This window comes from Brassica napus, chromosome A3 (assembly GCF_020379485.1).
Source record: "Brassica napus cultivar Da-Ae chromosome A3, Da-Ae, whole genome shotgun sequence".
Lineage (NCBI taxonomy): Eukaryota > Viridiplantae > Streptophyta > Magnoliopsida > Brassicales > Brassicaceae > Brassica > Brassica napus.
The window spans coordinates 11,913,027-11,936,545 of NC_063436.1; the positions used below are offsets into that span (position 1 = coordinate 11,913,027).

The 23,519-nt window shown below is 35.0% G+C and overlaps 4 protein-coding genes across 5 annotated transcripts; all 4 read left to right on the forward strand.

The window, feature by feature from the left end:
* The first annotated feature begins 512 nt into the window (after positions 1–512).
* On the forward strand, positions 513–2,474 carry LOC106438432 (ferredoxin, root R-B2). Its single transcript, XM_013879584.3, has 2 exons — positions 513–1,390; positions 1,818–2,474. Exon 2 carries the CDS (start codon positions 1,843–1,845, stop codon positions 2,305–2,307), a length of 465 nt encoding a protein of 154 aa, XP_013735038.1. The 5' UTR covers positions 513–1,390; positions 1,818–1,842; the 3' UTR covers positions 2,308–2,474.
* A 3,219-nt stretch (positions 2,475–5,693) lies between these two features.
* Positions 5,694–8,489, forward strand: LOC125607151. Its single transcript, XM_048776978.1, has 9 exons — positions 5,694–6,035; positions 6,121–6,388; positions 6,505–6,595; positions 6,694–6,818; positions 7,328–7,409; positions 7,509–7,620; positions 7,699–7,862; positions 7,931–8,051; positions 8,181–8,489. Exons 1-9 carry the CDS (start codon positions 5,694–5,696, stop codon positions 8,487–8,489), a joined length of 1,614 nt encoding a protein of 537 aa, XP_048632935.1.
* A 5,265-nt stretch (positions 8,490–13,754) lies between these two features.
* Positions 13,755–18,074, forward strand: LOC125607152. Its single transcript, XM_048776979.1, has 2 exons — positions 13,755–17,961; positions 18,055–18,074. Exons 1-2 carry the CDS (start codon positions 13,755–13,757, stop codon positions 18,072–18,074), a joined length of 4,227 nt encoding a protein of 1,408 aa, XP_048632936.1.
* Positions 18,075–20,557: 2,483 nt separating this feature from the next.
* On the forward strand, positions 20,558–22,882 carry LOC106438422 (glucan endo-1,3-beta-glucosidase 14). Of its 2 annotated transcripts, none has more exons than XM_013879571.3 (3): positions 20,558–20,840; positions 20,938–21,968; positions 22,668–22,882. In XM_013879571.3, exons 1-3 carry the CDS (start codon positions 20,783–20,785, stop codon positions 22,749–22,751), a joined length of 1,173 nt encoding a protein of 390 aa, XP_013735025.2. In that variant the 5' UTR covers positions 20,558–20,782; the 3' UTR covers positions 22,752–22,882. The 2 variants fall into 2 exon arrangements, with proteins under 2 accessions (XP_013735025.2, XP_022571789.2); XM_022716068.2 differs by having other exon boundaries at positions 20,582–20,840; positions 22,649–22,882.
* The last annotated feature ends 637 nt before the right edge of the window (positions 22,883–23,519 follow it).

Sequence of the window (23,519 nt, forward strand, 5' to 3'; positions counted from 1 at the left end):
TACTAGATTTTTTTGCATATACCGATATAATATAATTCACAAGAGAAACTTGTATTAGAAAAGAAGTTCAACAGAAAAAGCAAAATATACTAAAAAATATTATTTTGCTTACTACAAATATATTGTATTAATTTTTAGTAGATTTGCTTTTAAATTAAAGATAAGAAAAATTGTATTATGTGTAGCTTTCCAAAAAAATAAATTCTATAGATATGTTGTTTTAAATAAGCTTCACATACAAACATGATAGAAAATATAATCATAATTAAAAAAAAATATAAAATCAAATAAAGAAATTTAAAATGACGACAAGAAAATTTTGAGAGTAAAATTTATTGGAAATATGTATAATTAAATTCAAATTGTGACACACCATATGATCAGTTTTTCACATGTATTCGTTAATTTATCAGATTTTGATATGCATACTAGAATTTTCGTAAAGAAACATGCTATAATTGAAAAGATAAAACTGACTATAATATATAGATAAATGTACTGTATGTTTTTTTTATCACAAAAAGACTGTTATATTACTTAAGCTTGATGTGGTTTAGATAACTAGGCCAAAACAAAATAATCAATAAAACAAAGACCATGAATTTTAATGGGCCTTTTGTTTTCTTCTATTCTTTGAGGGTATTGAACCGAGTCCCTAATGATGTTAGACCAGGTTTTCAGACCGAGTGTAGAATGAAGCGGAACCCACCTCCAACGATAGTCATTTTCTAGAAGAAAAATATTTTAGTATAGCTGCAGGAAGTTACCATTCAATACATAAACGTGGCTGACTCAATTGAGAGTGCATCAAGATGATACAGTATGATGGCATAAACAGCAGCTGCTATCTAGCTGCAGCAACATCACAGGCCAATATCTGTATGGGGGAAGATAACACGCTGGATTATCAACAAGAAATGGAGGAACATAAGGAAAAATAGTGCATATTTCGTCAATTTCTGTGGACGCAATGAGATAAAAAAAAACACAAAGGATTAAAACATTTAAAAAGGCAACTCTTTTGGGCCTAAGCGTTTGCACGGCCGATGGCATGAGTGAAGGGACGCTAGTTCGTAAGAGGGAAATGCCAACTTCTCCACTTTGACCTTTGATCTAACTCATCCACCAACAGAAGACCATTACGGAACGCAAGTATTTTTCATTGTCAATAATATTCAACTATTGTTTCCACAGTTGTAAATCCGTATACATATTATCATTATTAAGTATCAACATGACTAAAATATTTAACATAACAAATAATAGCAGACGAAGGTTGGGCCGTAACGGCCTTCCAAAAGCCACTGCCCTTATAAATCATTCTCCTCTCCTCCAACCCTTGTATAGCAGTCTCCGCCTCCTTCTTTGTTCTCTCTCTCCCTCTCTCTCTGTAAGTTTTAGATTCTGATATTTGATTCAACTTGTTTGCTGTTTCTCTTCTATTAAATAAAACATTCAAGTGATTTTGGTCCACATTTAGTCATTACTTATGTTTTCTTGGAGCATCGAGTGAAGAGCTAATTAAAGCTTTCAAGCTTGCATCTTCTCATTACGCTCCATACAGTAGATTTAACATCAGTATTGCAATTGAAACAGATTACTCTTTTGGTTCAGTCGCTACTTGTGATGCACATTATCCCAACAATATGTTATTTTAAATCTTATTTGTTTGAAACAATTTGATTTGTTAATAACATAAGTACTAGAAGCTAAGCATGTCCACCACCTATGATGACATCAGTGTAGTGAAAGATTAATTACGTTACTGATTAATGTTAAATAAAAAAAAACTAAACATGAAACTTGTGGAATCGCAGGTGAATAATAAAAAAAAAACTTAAAATGGCTACAGTGCGAGTCTCTTCCACTAGCATGACTAAGGCGGTTCGTAGAAGCCAACCAACCAACAAGCTCACCACTAACAAGAGCCAGCATGTCTCCGTTGGATCAGTCAATAAAGTCTCCAGATCCTTTGGCTTGAAATGCTCAGCTTATTCTGGTGCAACAATGTCAGCAGTATACAAAGTCAAGCTCATTGGACCCGACGGACAAGAAAACGAGTTTGATGTTCAAGACGACCAGTACATATTGGATGCGGCTGAAGAAGCAGGAGTTGACTTGCCTTACTCTTGCAGAGCTGGTGCGTGTTCCACCTGCGCTGGTAATATCGAGAGAGGCCAAGTTGACCAGTCTGATGGTTCGTTTCTTGAGGATGATCACATGGAGAAAGGTTATGTCTTGACTTGTGTGGCTTACCCGCAGTCTGACTGTGTGATCCATACCCACAAGGAAACTGAACTCTTCTAAGTCTTTTGTAATCATACAAATTGTTTATTTTGAGTTATTATTATCAGTCTTTATGTGTGATTTTATGTTGTGGCATTTGTATGATAATGGCTCAGGATTTGCCTTTTAGTGTTACCGGGTTGCAACTGGTTAATAAAACGGTGTCAACCAATCAATATGGTTTTTAATTCGTCTGTGTTCATAACCGTTCAGGACTACATTTCCAAAATTGATTCAACTATGTTTTCTCGCACACTTGTCACTTAGAAAAAAGAAACAGTTAGATTTATGTTGTATGTTTGATTGTTTGTTGAGAATCTGTTACTTTCGAAGCATAAAACTGAACGTAGACCACTTAGCTATGGGTGTAGGTGCCGATGCAAGCTCACTTCCATTTTCTATTGGTCGACCACTTAACACCTTTGTTCTGACAGATGCCTAAATTCTCCTGGTACCTCTTTTGTCGACCAGTGAAGTTACCTTTGAAGTTCCAAAGGCATTTTCAATTTACACCAGGAGTCAACACTCTGCTTAACGAATGTCTACAAGGTTTTTGTGAAGTATGTGGGCGCATTACGTGATTCAGGACGATGCTTAATCCAAAATGGAGGACCGGAGGAAGGTCAGGATGATGGGGATTATGGCGATATAAATCCACAAGATGGTGATCCTATACTTAACCAAGGAATTCTCATTGGAGAGACTAATGAAGAAGATGGGGACCAACAGATGAATCACAATGCACAAGATGAAGCATTGGTTGAAATGCGGGTGATCCATATCGGTTTCAGAAACCGGTGAAAGAGATCAAAGTATTCAGAGTGTAACTTTGGAGTGGGATCACGAAACGGACCATGTTTTGATATCAACATGGAAGAAATGTCTAATCCAATACAACCATTCGCTGACAGAGTTGAGGGGTCATGAATTAGAAAAGAGAAAGACCTGGATGAATGATGCTGATGGAAACAAATTCAGGTTAATAAAAGGAGGTAGAGGTGAAGCTAGTGGCTCCGGAAGTGGAAAGCGCATGAAAGATGAATCTGCAACAAAAATGCCGGATCAAGATCCCGTGACAAGTGAAGATACTGCAACGGGAAACATGTTGAGAAGCGTTGTGGGCCCTGAACCACCACTCCCACCATTAGACAACATGCTGGAACTGTCAAGGTCTAGGCAATGACTCGACAGTTTGACGCCTAAAGGAGATAAAGAGAAAATATCTCTCCGACATCATTTGTCTTTCAAAAACCAAGTCGCGCAATGACTTTATTCGAGATGTGGGGGGGCACAGTTGGGGTTTTTTTACATTATGTATCGGTTCCTCCTATTGGACTTATTGGTTTCTTAGTTATCTACTGGAAGCACGATGTACAGATTTCCCTTTTAAGTCAGTCTAGTAATCTCATCGATTGTAATTTCCTAAGTAATGAATGTTGTTTCTATTTGTCTTTTGTCTATGATATATCATCCAAATCCAGCCATTAGACATCACAAATAGAAAAGGATACAAAGAATAGGGACAAGAAGAAGAAAGCAACCATGGTTCATTCTTGGAGATTTTAGTGATATCCATGGTAACCAAGAGAAAATTGGAAGGAGAACTCGGCCACAAATCTCTTTCCATAATTTCAGAGACTTGGTCCAAAATAGTGACTTCACCGGCTAAAATCTATTGAGAGTATATTTTCCTCGGTTGGTCAAAGAGGTCATCATCATGTGCAGTGCTGCCTTGACAGAACTTTGGCAAATAGTAAGCTGTTTGAAGAATATCATACTTCTGAAACAGAGTATTTAGCATTGGTGAGTCTGATCACAGACCTATGGTGACTTACATCTCCTATGAAAGAGATGAACCAAAATGGATATTCAGATATGACAGTCGTATGAATGGAAAGAAGGGGTTTACAAATTCGAAAAGACGGCTGGAAAGGCACTGGACAAGCTCAATTACTAGATATGACTCTGTCTCAACGTCTCTGGAGATGTCGTAGTCAAATCTCTCAGTTGAAAAAGACTAACCGCATTCATCGGGAGAAGGTGTAAATATACTCAAGAGTCGCATGGACAATGCTATTTGCTCCAGTCCAGCTTCAATTGAGGAGGAAGTCTTTTGGGAACAAAAAAGTAGGATAACATGGTTGAGATATGGAGACAAAATTACTAAGCACTTTCACGAGATTACTAAAGCAAAGAGAAACAGAAACAACATCACAGCTATTCAAAATCCTGATGGTGTAATACAGAGAGGTCAACAAAACATAGCTAAGGTTGCCTAAGAGTACTTTCAGAAGCTTAACTCATCTGATACTGTAACACCGAATCAGTTTGAAGAAATATTTAGCAGTTTTTAGAAATGAGTTACTGATGACGTGACTAAAGATTTAATACGTTTAGTAACACCAGAGAATATCCAGACGGCTATCTTTGATATTGGCGCACATCGTGGGCTTGATAGTTTTTTTGGCTATCTTCTACCACCAATATTGAAATGAATTAAAACCGGAGATCAATGATGAAGTAATAAAGTTTGTTGAGGAAGGTACACTAGATGAATCCCTCGACCCTACTCATCTTTGTCTCATCCCAAACATTTATCCTCCGACTGGAATGACGGGTTCATGCCCATTGCAGTGCCATATGTTTTTACTGTCAAAATCGTAAAATTGTGTTTTTCCGTCAAAACCAAAAATCACATTTTTTCTACTAAAAGAAAAATTGCATTTTATTAAGTATTGATGATAAATTGTAAACTTTAAAATATTGTGTGTATACTAAATTTGTATTGTCTAAATGTGGTGAGAAATAGTTGATCACAAAAATAATATATTGATAAATAAAATTAAATATGTTTTTAATATTTGTAAAAATGGATACTAAACCCAAACCGTAGAAACGTATAAATGTCTTCTTTCAGGTCTAACTAATAATTATCTTACTTGCATCAAAACTATACTAAAAGGCAAATACTAAGCCTCCTTAGATGGTCCACGTCGGACTGGAAAATTAGCCACTCATGGAGCAGCATTTGTCCACGTCAGGTTACTTTCATATTGGTTTGGGCTTTCCACGTTTTGGCCCGTTTGTTCTGTGCGAATATTGGTTGGACCCATTTGCTCTTTACTTTCACGTGATTGTTTAGAGACGACCAGACGTTGACGTAACCCTAAATTTGCTCTTCTCTCCTCTTTCGACTTCCCCATCTTCCATTGTTCTTCTCAGCAAATCGGTTTCGACGATTAACTTCATCACTTATATCCTCACAATAACTACTGTAATCAAGTCTTCGCGTGAACTGATCCGATGAATTCCTTTCGCTTACCTCTCCATTTTTTATTTATAACCCTCTTCTCCTCTTACCAAATTCTTCCATCACAACTAAGAATATTCTCTCAAATCTCACTCCGATGGAACTCAGCGGCAAATCCCCAGCTTCCAGCGACCACAACACCAGCAAGAAGACTGTCGCCTCTTCTGCGACTGCGAAATCAACCGGAAAGTCCACTGCTTCGTCTGCGATCATGGTGAAACGTAACGGCAAGGCTGTTGCTTCATCTGCCAATCCGATGGAACCAAACGCTGCTACCGATCTCTCCTCTCTGCCTAGCGAGCAAGTGATGTTCTTCAGAGAGGTTTCTCTCGGCCCACGCGAAGCCGAGTTGATGTTCCGTATGATTCATTTCTGGGATGCTCGCAACCCAAACACGAAGACCCTCATTGGACGAGAGATGCTCCTAATCGACGAAGAGGTTTGTCTACTTTTATTCTCTGATTTGGTATTGCTCGATTGGGATGATATTTCTATTAATCTATGTTTTTAAATGATATATACAGGGAACTGTTATTCAAGGTTTTATTCCAGCCAGTCGAGTTGAGAGATATGAGCTGATAGCAGGTTCTGTCTATAAGCTGATCAATTTTTTCGGATCCAGAAGCAAAGATCAGTTTCGCGTTGCTGATCATAGTGCCACCGTCTCATTCAGCTGGAATTCCTCTTTGTCTGTTCTTGAGAATCCTCCGGTTCAAATACCAGAAGATAGGTTCAGGTTCCATACCTATGAGGAGTTTAAGGCCAATTGTGACTCCAGAGCTGATCTCTATGGTAAGTGAAGTTTAGCTTTTTAGAGTACATACTGTGTGTGAACAACAACTGAACATCTTATAGACATGTTTGATATATTTTTTTGATGTCTGCGGATCGTACTGGTTTTGTCACAGATTATGTTGGTCATATGAAGTTGGTGAATGGGCAGACTTTGACTGACCATATTGTTCTCGACGAAGCTGACATAGCAGAGAAGCGGCATCTGTGTGTTCATATACAGACACATGAGTAAGTTTTTCTTTTTGTTACTCGCTTTCATTGTTTGTGTGTTGTTTTTAACACATGATTTGTGCCCTGTATAGTGGACCAGTGATGAAGATGTATCTATGGGACAAGGCTGCTTCCGACTTTTGCCAGAAATTCAAATCGTACGGAGGCATTCCAAGCGTTCTTTTGGTCACTACAGTGAATCCTAAACATATTGGAGGTCAGCATCAAAACTATAAAAACATCATTCACATATTCAGAACTTAGCTGTGACATATTCATTCACATCATTCACATCATTCGAAGCGTTCTTTTGTTTATATTTTAACGTGTAAGGGCTCTTATGAGTCAACGGTTAGGTTTTGAGATGAGATCTTGCGTAAGGGCTCATATTGGGTTTGTTCTTTTTTTTTTCTTCTGTAACATTAGATGATTAGCTCATGTCCTTTTAGACAAAAGTTATACCTTTGATTTACCGTGAAGACTGTTATTTTAGTTGTCAATGAATATTTGTGTTAACATTGCTACAAGGACAATTTGATTGTCCTTTCAATTATTTATTACTGTCCTAAAATATTTTAGTTGTTTATTGAACTGTGACTTTTGTTTATATTCCTGCAACTTTTGTTTATTTAACTGCATAGGTCATAGTGTATTGTTAAGAAACAGTGATAAGGCATTGACAAATCATGTACCTGATAATCACATCCTTCTATTTGTTATTAACAGGGACCCTTGCTCTCACTTCGATGTCATCTTCCCGAGTGTTTATGGATGCCGATGTTCAGCCAAGCAAGGATTATCTCGAATGGTATGTATTTATGTATTCAAATACTTTTTTCTACAACTTTTGTATATATTTTAACACTGTATTATTCCTAAAATATCTGGGCTTTTGTCTTTGGTTCAGGTTGGTCTCAAACTCAGAAATTGCTAATAGAGTTTCAGCTGAGGTTGTCACTAAGCCTGAGGCAGTGACTCTTGGGGAACTATTCTCTTACATCAAGAATGAAACTTCTAAGGTGCAATAATTGTCCTGTTCATATATTATTTCTATGTACTTGGGTGTTTATGAATTCTATTTGTTTTCCACGATGAAGGTTGCTTGGTTCGAATGCACTGCAACTATAGATGATGTTATTCAGGGTTCTGCTTGGTACTACATTTCCTGTGGTGGCTGCAATAGTAAGGCAGTGAAAGGGCCTACTTCCCTGGTTTGCAACAATAAGAAGTGTGATAAAAGAGAAGTCACAGGCGTACCTCAGTGAGTGTTGTACTCTTAGATTCATATTTGTTTTTTCATCTCTCATAACTAATATTTTCTCATTGTAGGTACCTGACAAAGATTTCTGTTTATGATAAGAGTGAGCAAGCAGTTTTTGTCATCCTTGGTGATGCTGGAAAGGAGTTGACTGGCAAGCATGCAGCAGAATTAGTTGCAAATTACTTTGAGGTACTTCTACACCTGGTTATACATATATAATAACTTTCTGTAATATAGAATTAGTTAGGACATCATTGATTTGAGAATTCTGAGAAGGCAGCATCAGATGAACTCACGTAGATTGTGCTTTTATGTCAGTCTAATGCTGGAGTTGGGGTTGATCATTGCGTTCCTGTTCCGGATGCTTTGCTTGAGACAATCGGGCAGACACGCAAGTTCATCGTGAAGGTCTCGGATCATAACTTGACAGGCAAGACTCAGACCATAACTGTCACAAAGATTATCCCAGCAGGTGCTCCTCTTCCATCAGTGTCTGATGGTATCTCAAAGACTGGGGGTGATGACTCTGGACCTTCCGGAGTGGTCGGAGGTGATGCAGGTGATAGGGCTAGAAAAGCAGCTGAGTATCTTGAGTCGGATGAGGCCAAGCGTTCGAAGAGTGGCTAATATAGCTTGAACTCTTCCTTCTATGCAGTAAACGTGTTTGCTGCGGTTTATGTGTGCTTTTATTTTCCCTAATAATTTTGCGTTCTTGACATTTGCATTTTCAGAGTTTTATCCTTTCATGTTTAAGTTTTTGTTGAATACAATTTTCGTTATATGGTTTTACTTATCCCTTTGAGCAATTTACTTTACTTATCCTGTTATGATCTTTTTATTTGTTCAGTGTGAAGATTATCTTAGTTTACTTTATACTATGATTATACAAGTGCTGAATTATTTTCCGATTAGTTACTTAATGGTACCAGCTTTTCCTACGTTAATATGTAACTCCGATTCTTTCTTCACGTAACCTTCTTGCATGAGGTTATACGAGCTTTGGACCATTTTTTTAACAATTGATTTCCACTACTGGACGATAAATCTACGTATGCATTCACATATATATACATATATTTTTTAATGTGCGTTTACAACAATTACGTTTTTGGTTTGCAGCAAGAATGTTAGAACATTCTAATTCTTCATATATATAGTTTCTATGAAAAAAATGTTTCACCTAACAACCAAAAATACATGATATCATGCAGACATATAATAAATAAATATATTTTAAATGTTAACACTATCAAAATTCAGTCAAATAATTCCCAGTACTTTTAACAAATTCAAATCAATAAAACATTTTTTCTCCAAGGTCCCGACCCGGCAACTTTCTCAGCTATAACTTGGCACAGGAAAAATGGGTCGGGTCATTTTTAAAACTGATAAAATATTAACTTCACTATTATAAAAACGAATCTCTTATTGCGACAATGGATGACATTAAAAATATGATTGTGGGACACTTCGAACCCAGGTCCAAGATAATATACGAGGGCTGCTCTACCACTAGATTAAAGACACACTTTGGAAGCTTTATGGCAAACATATTACATATAATCTACATAACGTCAATTCAGAAAGTTTGGATTCAATTTTATGTTAATCGCGGATAACATATTTAGTATTGTATATTAATTATTTTCTATTTATATGAAAATTTTCACATTTATAATTTTATTTAACTAATATTTGAAATTTAAAATATTTTTTCTGTGTTACCAGTTTGAAGTGAATATTTTTATTATTTCAAATATAAGCCATTGGTATTTTCGGATAGTTTTAGTTTACAATTTTCATCATTATATGATGAAAATAATATTATTGTCAAATATGTTTCTATTATAACTAACAAAAAGAGTAACACAATTAAGTAATAAAATACTTTTTAACATAATTGAATACTATAAATTATATAAATTAAATTAAGAATGAATTTTGCTAAGTCTTGCTTTATGTGTATATTTTTTTTGGCACAAACTTTTAGAAAATTCTATTATGAACGTATATTACTAAGTCTTGCTATGTGTGCATATACTTTGTTTCACTTTGCATTGTTTTTTTTCCTTATTCTTTAATTGAACAGAATTGGAATTTCCAATTTTTCTATCATCATTCTATCTTTTGAAAATTCTATGGTCAACATGTTACATATTAGTCGACATGCGGAAGCTACTGCTAATACCAAAAAAAAACTTATTTCCAAATCCACTTATGATACTTGATTACAAATTTTATACGTTACCTTTATGAATTACCATATCTACAAAAATCCTACATCATAAAAGGAAACAAATCTTATACGTTACCTTTATGAATTACCATATCTACGAAGATCCTACATCATAAAAGGAAAGTAAAATAATTCTGAAAATCAGCCCTATCAATCTACGAGTATATGCTTTCAAAGGGGTAAAGAAAAAAATCAACTCTCACCAAAACTCATCCTTATCTTACATAAGCTGAAGAAACATTATATGCCATCTTTGCAATACTAGACGCCCAAACTGTGTAAGTCTAACGCGTTCGTATGATCGTATCTCGACATTTATAAAAGCTAATGTGTTTACCAAAGTGATAATAGATTGTGTCTAACCTTCAGCGTACTGCCGGAATGGATGCACCGCCCTCTGATCAACCACAAGAAAACACAGGTAAATACGTAATCTCTTGCTTCTATCCCCTGAACAAGTAGAACATATTTTGATGCGTCTAAATTTAAAAAAAAATTAAGATGGGTTTCCGATTCTTTTTGGCTAAGTTATTTCAATATGCAATCATATAGTCTACTCTGCACCACGTCAACTGTAATGAGAGAGAACCAACCGAGAGAATCAAAATAGACTCATTATCTATTGTGTATGAAGCTACGAACCGTAGGCATGAAGTTGGTCAACCACAAAAAATAAATAATGTTTTTAAATATTTGTGACCCATCATACTATTAGAAACAAAAAAAAACTGTTTTATTTTATAAGACTAACAAAATTTTGGAATAAAAAAATAAGATACAAAATTCCGGTATGCATTATTGAATATATATCAAAATTTCATATACCTATACTACTATATTTGGAATGATCTGCTTATTAGTAATAATTTTAATTGATAAGAATGATAAATATTAGTAATCCATAATACAATGAATAGGTAATCAAATTATCTATTTTCAAACAAGTTACCTATATATATATATATATACATATATTAATTAGGTATTTTTAAAAAAAAATTCAAAACCAATCTTATTTATTTATATATACACTTGAAACATATGTAAGAATTTATACAGCGATTGTGTATAATCAAATAATAATAACCATTGAAATTGCTATATCAGTTTTACCAAAAGTATCTTACGTATAACAGTATAAACGAAGCCCATTAAGAAGAGTAGACGAAGAATAAACATTGTTGCCGGTCAAAACGTTGTCTTTCAAAATAGATACCTTCGTTTTTCCGCAACGGTTAAGTTATTATTTACGATTTTAAATAGTTAAATCAAACATCAAATTATTTATACATATCAAAAAACGTTCATCAAACTATGTACTTATTTTTGTGTTGAAAGTTTTAAAACACTCATATATTAGCAATAGTTTAGAAAATATCTTTATATAAATATTTTTGTATGACTAATATTTAATTATAAACTATTTTATATCTTAGTTTTTTAACCTTATAATAAAAAAATATTGTTTACAGGTAGGAACACAATATATATAATAATTCTCTTACTTTTTAAATATATTTTCACAATTTTATTATATTAGTTTGTAATTAGTTATTTAATATAACATATATAAATTTAATATTATTAAAATAAAATACGTTTTCTATTATATATAAAATTCATTAAGTTTTTTTTGGAATTAATAAATACCCAGCTACAAACTAATAATAAGTCAATGACCTATATAAAATCTTAAAACCTAATAAAATATGACAAATAAGAAAATACGAATTTTAATACAACATATAGATTTTAATATTATTAAATAAAAATTCGTTTTTAGTTATATATAAAATTAATTACGGATATTTTTTAGATTAATAAATTAGTGATTCAGCATAAAATTATTAATAAATCAATGACGTAAAAAACCTAATAAAAACATGACAAATAAGCAAAATTGAGTAAAATCATGGAAAACATGACAAATAAGCAGAATCAAAATAATTATAAATCTAATTATATATTTTATAGTTATATTATTTAAATTAATAAATTATGGACTCAACTAAAAACTATTAATAAATTAATGACCCAATTTAAACATAATCAAAACATGATAAATATGCAAAATTACCTAAAATCATGAAAATCATGACAGGTAAGCTAAATCACTTCATAAATAATAGTATAGATTATTAGTAACAAATATTTGCGTCACCCAAAACATTGATCGAAAACGTAGTAGGCAAGCCATTATTACAGGGAATACGTCTCCTTTTTCAATCAATAGTTTGCTATGAACTATTTTTAAAATAAATAGCATGGTTGAAACCAGATAAAACCTCATATTTAAATCAGACATATTTTAGTAAGCACATGAATAATCATAACCATATTCCAACTAATTGTTACTATATATTAATTGTTACTATATATTAAAAAATCATGCATTATTTACATTCATAAAAATCTATACAAAAATACATATATTTACATGTGTATATAAATACATGTTTAAAATGACTATAAAAATATCAAATACAATTAATACTATACATCAGATCACAAATAACATTAAAGTATCAGTGTAAGTTAATTATCAGACATTTTTGCTAATTTAGAATAAACAGCTAATTGGTTTTACTATGCAAATAATTCAGGTGGACACCCGCAAAAAAGGAAACGAGGTCGTCCCCGTGGATCACGTACAAAACCAAAAGGTGCGTCGATATTCTCAAAAATAATTGTAAAAATAAAATCAACATTTTCTCATCATAATCCTAAAATTATGTATATTTTCAGTTCGTATGATTAATGATCGACCAACATTCAAACCAAGATATTATGACTGTAAGTTTGTGTGAACTCTGATATTATATTTATACAATAATATTCATCAAACAAACTGACTTTACGCATTTAATCAATTAGGTGGATGCGATGACTGTGACTCTTACAGTAAGATAGCAGCCTATAATATGTATCTCCTACTTTATTTCCTTTAAAACTAACATTTTTTCTCTTAATAGTCAAGCAAAAAAATGCACGCAATATGAGAAAGGCTATCTTGATGTCAAAACGATACTCAATACGATCTCAAGGTAAGCATTATAACTAAAAAAAACCCCTAAAGATTTAGTACATTTATTCTAATATGCAGTGTTTATGCATAAATGCAGATTCTCCACAACAACCCCGTGTAATACGTCACATTCGAGCAAAAAAGAAAGGTGCATATTTTAAACCCTATAATTCCAAAATTTCTAATAACATTGGGGGTGATTGGTCAGGCTGTAACTGTAGAAAATTTACTTTAGAATTTAGTCTGTAAAATTTTTTGATTTGGCTTTAAGTGATGTAGCTTTAAAATTTCATACGGCTAAAAAGATGAGGCTTTAAAAAATAAGATTTTTGCAACCATTTTTTGTATGTTTTTGCTGTAGCTTTAGTTTTTTTGCTGTAACTTTGAAAACTAAGATAAAGCATGATTGATAGTATTTAATGTTGTAGATAAAAATTAAAGCTAAAATCACTTCCTACAACCCAACCAATCACTCACAATATAGGTTATCAACTTTAGAACTCTGGCAAATTTTTATAATATTAAAAAACTTAGGATCTAATAATTCTTAACAAAAATTTACTCAGATAAAGGTTCGACATCTCAAACCGAAGAAAACCCAATCGTAGCATGCTCGAAATGTAATGCTCTTATGTGGACTTCGGAGAGCACTGGTACAGACTCCAAAACAGGAGAACCGACGTTCACTATTTGCTGTAACCATGGCCAAATCAGACTTCCGCCTATCAAGCAACCTCCAGCTCTATTAGAAGAACTTCTCCAGCTTAGGTGGTTTCGAGATACTATCAGAGTCTATAATTCCGTACTGGCTTTTACATCGGTTGGAATGAAAATGGATCATAGTGTGGTTCATACACCTGGTCCTTACACCATACGGATACAGGGTCAAACTCACCACAAGATTGGTTCCCTTATACCCCAACAAGGTCGTCTCCCAGAGTATCTCCAACTCTACATTTTTGATACGGGAAATGAAGTCAGAAACCGACTAAATGCAATGGGGCAATCCTCAACAGATGGTAATCTTGATGAAGCAACCCTGGAGCGCCTCATCAGGATGATTGACGAGAATAATTGCTTAGCCAAGATTTTCCGACGGGCACGAGACTATTACGAAAGTGTTGGGAAGGAGTTTAAAATCAGATTGCTCCCAGATAAGGGGAAAGGGAAAGAGTACGATCTTCCGAGTACAGACGAGGTCGCAGGTCTTATTGTAGGGGATATGTCATCAACAATTGGAGAACGAGATATAGTGGTCCAATTTCAATCTGACACTTTGCAGCAGATACGTGATGATCACCCTTTGTACATGACCCTACAATATCCTCTTTTGTTTCCCTATGGAGAGTACAGTTTTCATCCAGAGATCCCATTACATCTTGAGACAGGCACTTCAAGAACAAGGCAATTCCTGACTATCCGCCAGTTCTATGCCGCTCAGATCCAGACCCGTCTTAACCAAGGGCTGACCTTGATTATAGGCGGACGTCTACTCCATCAGTATATTATTGACATATATACAGCGATTGAAGAAGATCGACTAAGGTGGGCAAGGAATAATCAAGATATTCTGAGAGCTGAGCTCTACAATAATGTACTCGACGCTGTCAGCAAGGGTGATACTAATGCTAAAATTATTGGACAGAGGTTCATACTCCCTCCAAGTTTCACCGGTGGGCCCCGATACTTAGTTGAAAAATATCATGATGCGATGGCTATTTGCAGAGAATATGGGAATCCAGATTTGTTTATCACAATGACGGCCAATCCCAACTGGAGAGAGATTAAAGAGCATCTTATGAAGTATGGTGGAGACTCTCCCAATGATAGACCAGACATTGAGTGTCGAGTCTTTAAGATGAAGTTAGACCAGCTCCTCAAGGATTTCAAAAAAGGAACTTACTTCAAGCCATACACGGCTGCTCTCCACAGGATAGAGTTTCAGAAAAGAGGACTCCCTCATGCACATATACTATTGTGGTTTGGAAACTCTTCCAGAACACCAAGTGCAGAGGAAGTAGATGAGATTATTTCAGCTGAGCTTCCAAACAAGGAAGAAGACCCTGAAGGTTACAATTTAGTAACAAAACACATGATTCATGGTCCATGTGGTGTTACTAATCCGAAGTCACCATGTATGGATAATAATGTGTGCACAAAAAAGTTTCCTCGACCGTATAATGACAATACTTCAATTGATAAATCAGGGTATGTATTGTATCGTCGGCGGCAGAACGAGAATGCGTCTGTACTGAAGGATGGAAAAATCTTAAACAACAATTTTGTTGTACCTCATAACTTGAAGCTCTTGAAGAAGTACGAAGCTCATATTAATGTTGAATGGTGTAATCGAACAAGTGCTGTGAAGTACTTATTCAAGTACATAACCAAAGGTGTTGACAGAGCTTCCGCAGTTATTGAGCATGGAAATACGGGATCTACATCTAGCTTAGCATCCTCTAGCGAGCCAAAAGAGAGAGTAATCAAGCAACGGAATGAGATCCAAGAGTTTATTGATGCGCGGTACTTATCAGCTTGTGAGGGTATGTGGCGGACGTTTGCATTCCACATACACAAGAGAAAGCCATCAGTTGAGAAGCTTATCATTCACTTAGAAGGTGAACATAACATCACTATTAAGGATACTGATAACCTCGGGCGTGTAGTCCGCAAGCCAGGTATTGAGAAGACAATGTTCACTGAGTGGATGGTCTTATGCAGAAGATCAGCTTTTGCACGGACATTAACTTACGTGCAAATTCCGGAATATTTTGTATGGAACAACAATACCAAAGTCTGGTCTGAACGTAAAAAAGGAAAAGCCATTGGGAGAATCGTAGCTGTTCACCCATCGGCAGGTGATCGTTATTACTTAAGGATTCTCATAAATAAGATCAAGGGTCCTCGAAGTTATGATGAGCTCAAAACGTTTAACGATGTTAAATACCCTGATTTCAAATCGGTTTGCTACGCACGAGGCTATTTGGACAACGATGTCGAGTGGATCGAGAGTATGATAGAGGCTTCTAGAACGGCTACCCCATTCCAAATCCGTGATATGTTTGTTACATTCTTGAACCATTGCTTTGTTGCGAGCCCTAAAATATTATGGGAACAATCATGGAAATCAATGAGTGATGACATACTCCGCAAGAGACAAAGATTTTTAGGTCACTCAAATCTAGAACTGGATGATGAGACCCTTGAGCAATACACTTTAATCGAAGTGGAAAAGTTGATGCGGATGCATGACCGCTCGATAAGTGATATTAAAGGTATGCCTAAGATCCAACCTGTTTTGCTAAAAGAATTAGGGAACAGTTTGTGGACCCAAGAAATGGATTATGATGTTGCAGAGGAAACTTTGAGACATGACACACAGTACACCCTTCTTAATGCTGATCAGCGTGCGATTTACAAATCAGTCTTAGACTCCGTTGAGAAAAAGGACGGAAAACTATTCTTCGTTTATGGCGCAGGGGGCACGGGAAAAACATTCCTATACCAAACCATTATATCCAGACTTCGCTCTAGAAAACAAATCGTTCTACCGGTTGCGTCTTCAGGGATAGCCGCATTGCTCCTACCTAACGGAAGAACAGCTCATTCCCGCTTTAATATTCCTTTGAAGCTTTCTGAAGACAAGCTATGCAACATCAAACCAGGTACAATGCTGGCTGAACTAATCGAGAAAACGGATCTCATAATTTGGGATGAGGCACCTATGACTCATAAGCATGCTTTTGAAGCATTAGACAAGACGTTGAAGGATATAATGTCTAAGAAAAATCCTCCTGCAAAGGATATGACTTTTGGTGGAAAAACAGTTTTGTTGGGTGGTGATTTCAGACAGATTTTACCAGTAATTCCACAAGGAAGTAGGGCTGATACTGTCTTAGCTTCAATAAGTCATTCCTATCTATGGGATAGCTGCCACAAGTTCTCTTTAAAAATAAATATGCGAGTCAATCAGGACGAGAAGGAGTTCTCAGAGTGGCTTCTTAAAGTCGGGGAAGGTCAACCACAATCATCAGCAGAAGATGAAGATGATGGTTACCATGAGCAAATGATAACTGTCGACGACTCATTGGTTCAACAGACGATAGATGACCCTTTAAAACAAGTTGTTGAGGCCGCATATGGAGACATCGACAAAATAAAGATCTCTCAAAGCTCTTACACCGATAGAGCTATCCTCACTCCCCGCAATGAAACAGTTGATGAAATCAATGCATACACAATCTCTAACACAGACGGAGAATCAAGAGATTACTTCAGCTGCGATAGCTTTGAGATTTCAGATACTCAATCTGATCAAAATGATGCCTTATATGCGATTGAGTATCTCAATTCTCTGGAATACTCAGGATTGCCTTCTCATAAACTCACTCTAAAAGTTGGGGCCCCAGTTATGCTTCTGCGAAACATAAATCAGAAAAAAGGATTATGCAACGGTACCCGAATGATCCTAACCTACGTAGGCGAACGAGTGCTTAAGGCAGACATAGTCACTGGCTCACACGTTGGTCATGAAGTCTTGATCCCAAAGATTGTTCTCCTGCATGAGGAAACAAAGTTACCGTTCACCTTACGTCGTAGGCAATTTCCTATCAGATTGTGTTACGCAATGACAATCAACAAAAGTCAAGGACAAAGTTTAAAGGAGGTTCTCTTATATCTGCCTAAACCAGTGTTCGCACATGGGCAACTTTATGTGGCTCTCTCACGTGTAACAAGCAAATCAGGGCTAAAAATCATTAAAGCGAGAGATCAGCATCCACAAAAAGTGAAGAACATAGTCTACAAGGAGATCTTTAACCGTCTTCGTTCCCATGAAAGTAAGTAAAATTTCAACTTTAAGACCTCAATCCATATATTTTACGTGACTACTTATCTAAAAGTTCATTTTTATCTGCTATTCTGCGTTACAGCGATCAACAGTGATAAATGAGAGGTAGACTTTCACCTGGTGATTTCTTTATAACTACTTCAAGGTACGTCTTATTATACTATAAATAATATAAAAACTCATTTTACTAGGTTTGGATTCCTTATTTACTTTACAAAATTTCCAGGCCCCCATTCAAGAAAACCATCACATCTACAGGGCCGCTTCTTCAAAAGTCCACCACATCGTCTATGATTTATATTTTTCTTCTTAAGACCTTAGTATCTGCTTTTGATAACAATAATAATAACTTCTGCTTCTAGACATGATTTACAAAGAATCTCTCAACTCAAACGCATTCAAACTAAAACATTTTCCGCGCGTAGCGCGGACATACCATCTAGTTGAGTTAAAACATGAATATACCGTTTTCCCCACATAAACATAAAAGAGACATGTTGAATATATTCGATTATTGAGCAAAGGAAAGCACGTGAGCCCGTGAGTGCATGGGATCAGGCGTCGAAGGCGGTAAATAGAGGAAGAGCAGGTGACAGTAACATAGAAAGACGGTGATCGAGAAGTGGCCGTCCCTGAGATCCACGCCTCCTTCGCCATATTGAAAAAAATCATTAACAAAGTACTTTTTTTTTTTGAGAAAATCATTAACAAAGTACTTGAAATTTTGAAGAACTAGCCGACAATGTTTTCAGTAGATGGATCCAGCATGCAAGACACCATACACGTAAAAAAATCCGCCAGAGGGTCCACACGTTTGAGTGACGACGCTTCTAGTTTCAAAGAGCCGTGCGTGTGTTCTAAACTTATAGACTTATAGTCTTATAATTAAATTTCAGACGAAATAAAGAATCCTAATAATTTCACATATATGGCTTACGATTTAAAAACAGTTCGTATTGTTTTGTTCGTTTAGATAACTAGTTCTTCACTCGAATCAATTGAGAAACATCGCCCAAATACGCGCCTTTTTTAATTGTTTAACAACCCCTAATCACCAACTTTTTCGTTTATATATAAAACTGGAAGATGGTTTGAACGTACGAAACGTGAAAGTTGCTTTTAATTCAAGCCGCCAGTGGTTTTGGAGTAGTGACATTAAAAGACTCGTGGAGGAGAGTTTTAAGTTGACAATTCTTTTTTTCTTTGACAACGATTCTTTTTTTTGAACCCCCTCACTATATCACATTTAATTTTCCTCCCTCGCGTACGTAAAAACCTAAGTTTCCATGTCGGTTTACATCTCCTGATACGTTAGAAACATAAAAATATCTAATGGCACCTAGAATTTGGATAATAAAACAACCACATGGATATTATAACTGCAAAACTGATATTTTAATATTAGTGATAAAAGGGGATGTATACTTGTTTGTAATAGTTGACGAAAAAAAAAATACTTGTTTGTAATATAAAATATTAGAAAAATATCGACGATGGCGAAACAACAGATATATTACATCCCGTATCTGTGTTTCCAAAATAGAAGTCAAATTATAACGTAATTTGACCCAATTGAAACAATCATTACAAGTGACATTTCGTTGTAGTAATTTAATAATATACATCAATTAGAATATTCAATAAATGGATGGTAGAACAGCTTGGATTACATTATTTGTATCGACATCAAACCTACTTATTCGGTTATTCGTCGTCGATATACATGTACGAGATAGAATGGAAGCTAGTAGAATTCGTTATAAGTTGGCTGTAAAGGCCATAAAGTAATGACAACGAGTGGTCGGTAAGATTATACGCATGTAGATAATAAATAAACATTTTTTTGCAGGATAGTACATCGATCGAGGTTAGAAATAGTAAATTGGCTACTACATGCCATTTATATTTGACGATTCCCATTTATGGAAAATTTCTTTAACCTTCATGGTTTTAAAAGAAAACTCTTTTAGTGTTAACAATTTTTTACTTAATAATATGAAACTAGATTTGATCTAGAAATTGCAAGATGATTTTCTAACAAAACTTTAATTTTTAATATATTTTTTGTTGTGTTTGGATTTATTTCCTTATTTAATGGACAAAATTAATTAAAAACAAACTTTAAAATTAAATAAGCAATAGCATGACATTATAAATAAATTAAATAAGCAATGCCATGACATTCAAGATTTTAAAATTGTCTACCATCCTTGAACATTATACTGCTAATTTATTAACTAAGACTACATGCGCTTTTCATATTAGTTTGTTTTTTTGTGGTTGTTTATTCTACTATTACTTTTCAGAGCACCTCAAACAAAATAGTTTTTGATGTACAAAAACATTTCGGATATATTGGTAAGAATATATAATTTTGTTACTCCATTTTTCTTGATTTAGGAGTTTTTCATTTCACAAATTAAAAATGACTGTAATGTTTTACGACATTAATTTTATAGAATAAATATATTAAGGGTCAAAACAATCATATATATTCAGTTTGACACATATAATATATTCATAGCAAAAAAAAGAAAATATTGAAGGTAATTTATATCAATTTGTTTTTCGAAGGAACACGCATTGATGAGAGAGACACACAGTGCGAGTTTTTTTTTTTTAACGAAACGCGGACAACGAGTAAGAAGAACAGTTGGCTCTTTCCCAAGACCACCGTGTTGTACTTACTTGTATTAATACACACGAAAACTATCTCAAAACAAAAACGCGGAAGAGCTCTTAAACGACGTCGTTAAGAGGGAGATTCTTGCTTGGCCTATAGAGAGTTCTTCTTCTCTTTTGCATCAGTCATGGCCACACGCAGTCTCTCTTTCTTCAGAGTTCTTCTCCTCTTTCTCACACTCTCAGGTTATTTTCTCCTTCACTCTAATAATCTTTTAGAAACCTTTTTATCCAAAAATATTTGAATTCGGATTTTATTTTTCCATTTTTTCTTACAAATCAGTGAGAAGTAACGGCCAAGGAGTAGGAATCAACTACGGCCAAATCGCAAACAACCTCCCATCTCCGGGGAGAGTTGCAGTTCTCCTCCGATCACTAAACATCACAAGAGTCAAACTCTACGACGCAGATCCAAACGTCCTCTTCTCCTTCTCTAACTCCCAAGTCGACTTCATGATCGGACTAGGTAACGAGTTTCTCCAAAACATGTCGACCGACACAACCAAAGCTCAGAGTTGGATCCAGCAACGACTCCAACCACACATCTCGAAAACACGTATAACTTCAATCGTTGTCGGAAACGAAATCTTCAAAACCAACGATCACGTCCTAATCTCAAGTCTCTTACCGGCTATGAAAGCGGTTTACTCTGCTTTAGTCAGTCTCGGTTTAGAGAAACAAGTAACAGTAACGTCAGCTCATTCACTAGACATGCTTCAGACGTCGTACCCTCCTTCGTCCGGATCATTCAAAGAAGAGTTCATTCCATATCTTCAACCTCTTCTTGATTTTCACTCTCAGATCAAATCTCCTTTCTTGATCAACGCTTACCCTTTCTTTGCTTACAAAGACAGTCCTAAAGAGATTTCTTTAGAGTACGCTCTGTTTCAGCCGAACCAAGGGATGGTTGATTCGAACACGAATCTTCATTACGACAACATGTTGTTCGCGCAAGTCGACGCGCTTTATTCGGCTATTAAAACGTTGGGACATACAGATGTTGAGGTTCGGATCTCCGAGACGGGGTGGCCTTCTAAAGGAGAGGAGAATGAGATCGGAGCTTCGCCGGAGAACGCGGCGCTTTATAATGGGAACTTGTTGAGGTTGGTTCAGGAGAGGAAAGGAACTCCAGCGAAGCCATCTGTTCCGATTGATGTTTACGTTTTTGCTCTGTTCAATGAGAATCTTAAACCGGGTCCAATTTCTGAGAGGAATTATGGATTGTTTTATCCAGATGGTAAACCGGTTTATAATGTTGGGTTGCAGGGTTATCTCCCTGATATTATCTACAGTTCAAGCGCAACTACTATCAAGGTAAATTCCTTTTTATTTATAAGGTTTCAAATTTCTTTGTCGGGTTTTCAAATCTTGTTTTTTTTTGTTTGTCACAAAAACATTTTACATGTTCAACAAAAATGAAGCCCTGAATCGTAGAATTTCTTCACTTGTAGAAAAAACTTAGCTTAAGTTTTTTCTTGAAATTAAACGTATTTTACGATTTCTGTTATTGCTTAAGAATTTACAATTTTACGTAAATTTGAATTTTCTAATCGAAACCAAACATTCAACAGAAAAACTGCATTTACTATGAGTTTATTTTGTGAAATCAGTTTCATATTGGCGGAAGGTTTGCTTTAGATGTATTCTCGAATTAGAAAATTTTAACCATCAAAAGTACACTTTGTTTTGTAGTTACGTTATTTTAAAAATTGTAAAGGTACTAAACGTTTGGAATGACTATTAAACTTCTAAGGTTTTATAAATTATATATTTTATCCCAAAAAACTCGTAATCAATTATTTATGACTAATTTTTCCTTTTTAAAAAGTATTTTTTTGCTTATAAATTTTTGTTAGCGGTTTTAGTAACTAAGCATAAGAGTCGTAGAGTCATGATTTTCTTATATGCTATGATTAAAGTCTAAGAATATATCTCTTCTTCTTTCTTTTTGACATTAAGAATACATTAAGTGAAAACATATGATAATAATGCAGATCTTGAATGATTGTGCAGATCTTGAATGTGTGGAGAGCCGTGATGGGTTTGGCTGTAGCGGGGATGATACTTGATATGGGCGTCAGAATGAAGATGAGATAAGCTTGGCTTGTGTCCTTGTCTGTCCTTATAGGTTCTTATTTACAAGAAAATTATTGTTGTAGTTGTAGGTGAGGTATACAATTCTTTGCCATGTACTGGCTACACAATAAAAGCGAAATTTTAATCCGTAATTGGAAAATTGTTAAAACAAACATTTTCGTTAATTATGGTAAAAGATTATATGTGAATAAATATAAATTCTGTTAACGTACTTCAATAATAGAATAATGAAATACTCAATTTATCCATTTAGTGATCCAATTTAACCAATTAGCTTCTATATTCAAATGTACTTTCTAACTTTATTTTTAAAAAAACTTTTGAAAACCAGTTTACGTAAATATGTTTTTTTTAACACCACGTAGATATGCTAAATGTGTTACAAGGTTACAAGTATTGACAATTTAAAATGTGGGTCACACAATTTGGGTTATCTCCAACTTTCAATCATGCATGAGAATCTTTTCTTGTAATATAAAAAAATGTTCCTCACAACTTCATCTATACAAAAGTCCATTGTACCATCAATCATATTTTAAGAAAATTGTCAAAAAGTCGGTTTGTTTCTTTTCACAAATCTATTCATTTCCCTTTCCGGCATTTCCACGCAATAGGGTCGCAACATTGTTTTCTGTTTACAAATATCTCAGTGTCTAAATGTAATTTCTAAGTAAGAGGTTTTTTTTTTTGAACCAAGCGATGGTAGTTTTTGGAGCTTGGTGTGTATCCACATCAGTTTTGGGTTCGATGTTTTTTTAGAACTAAATT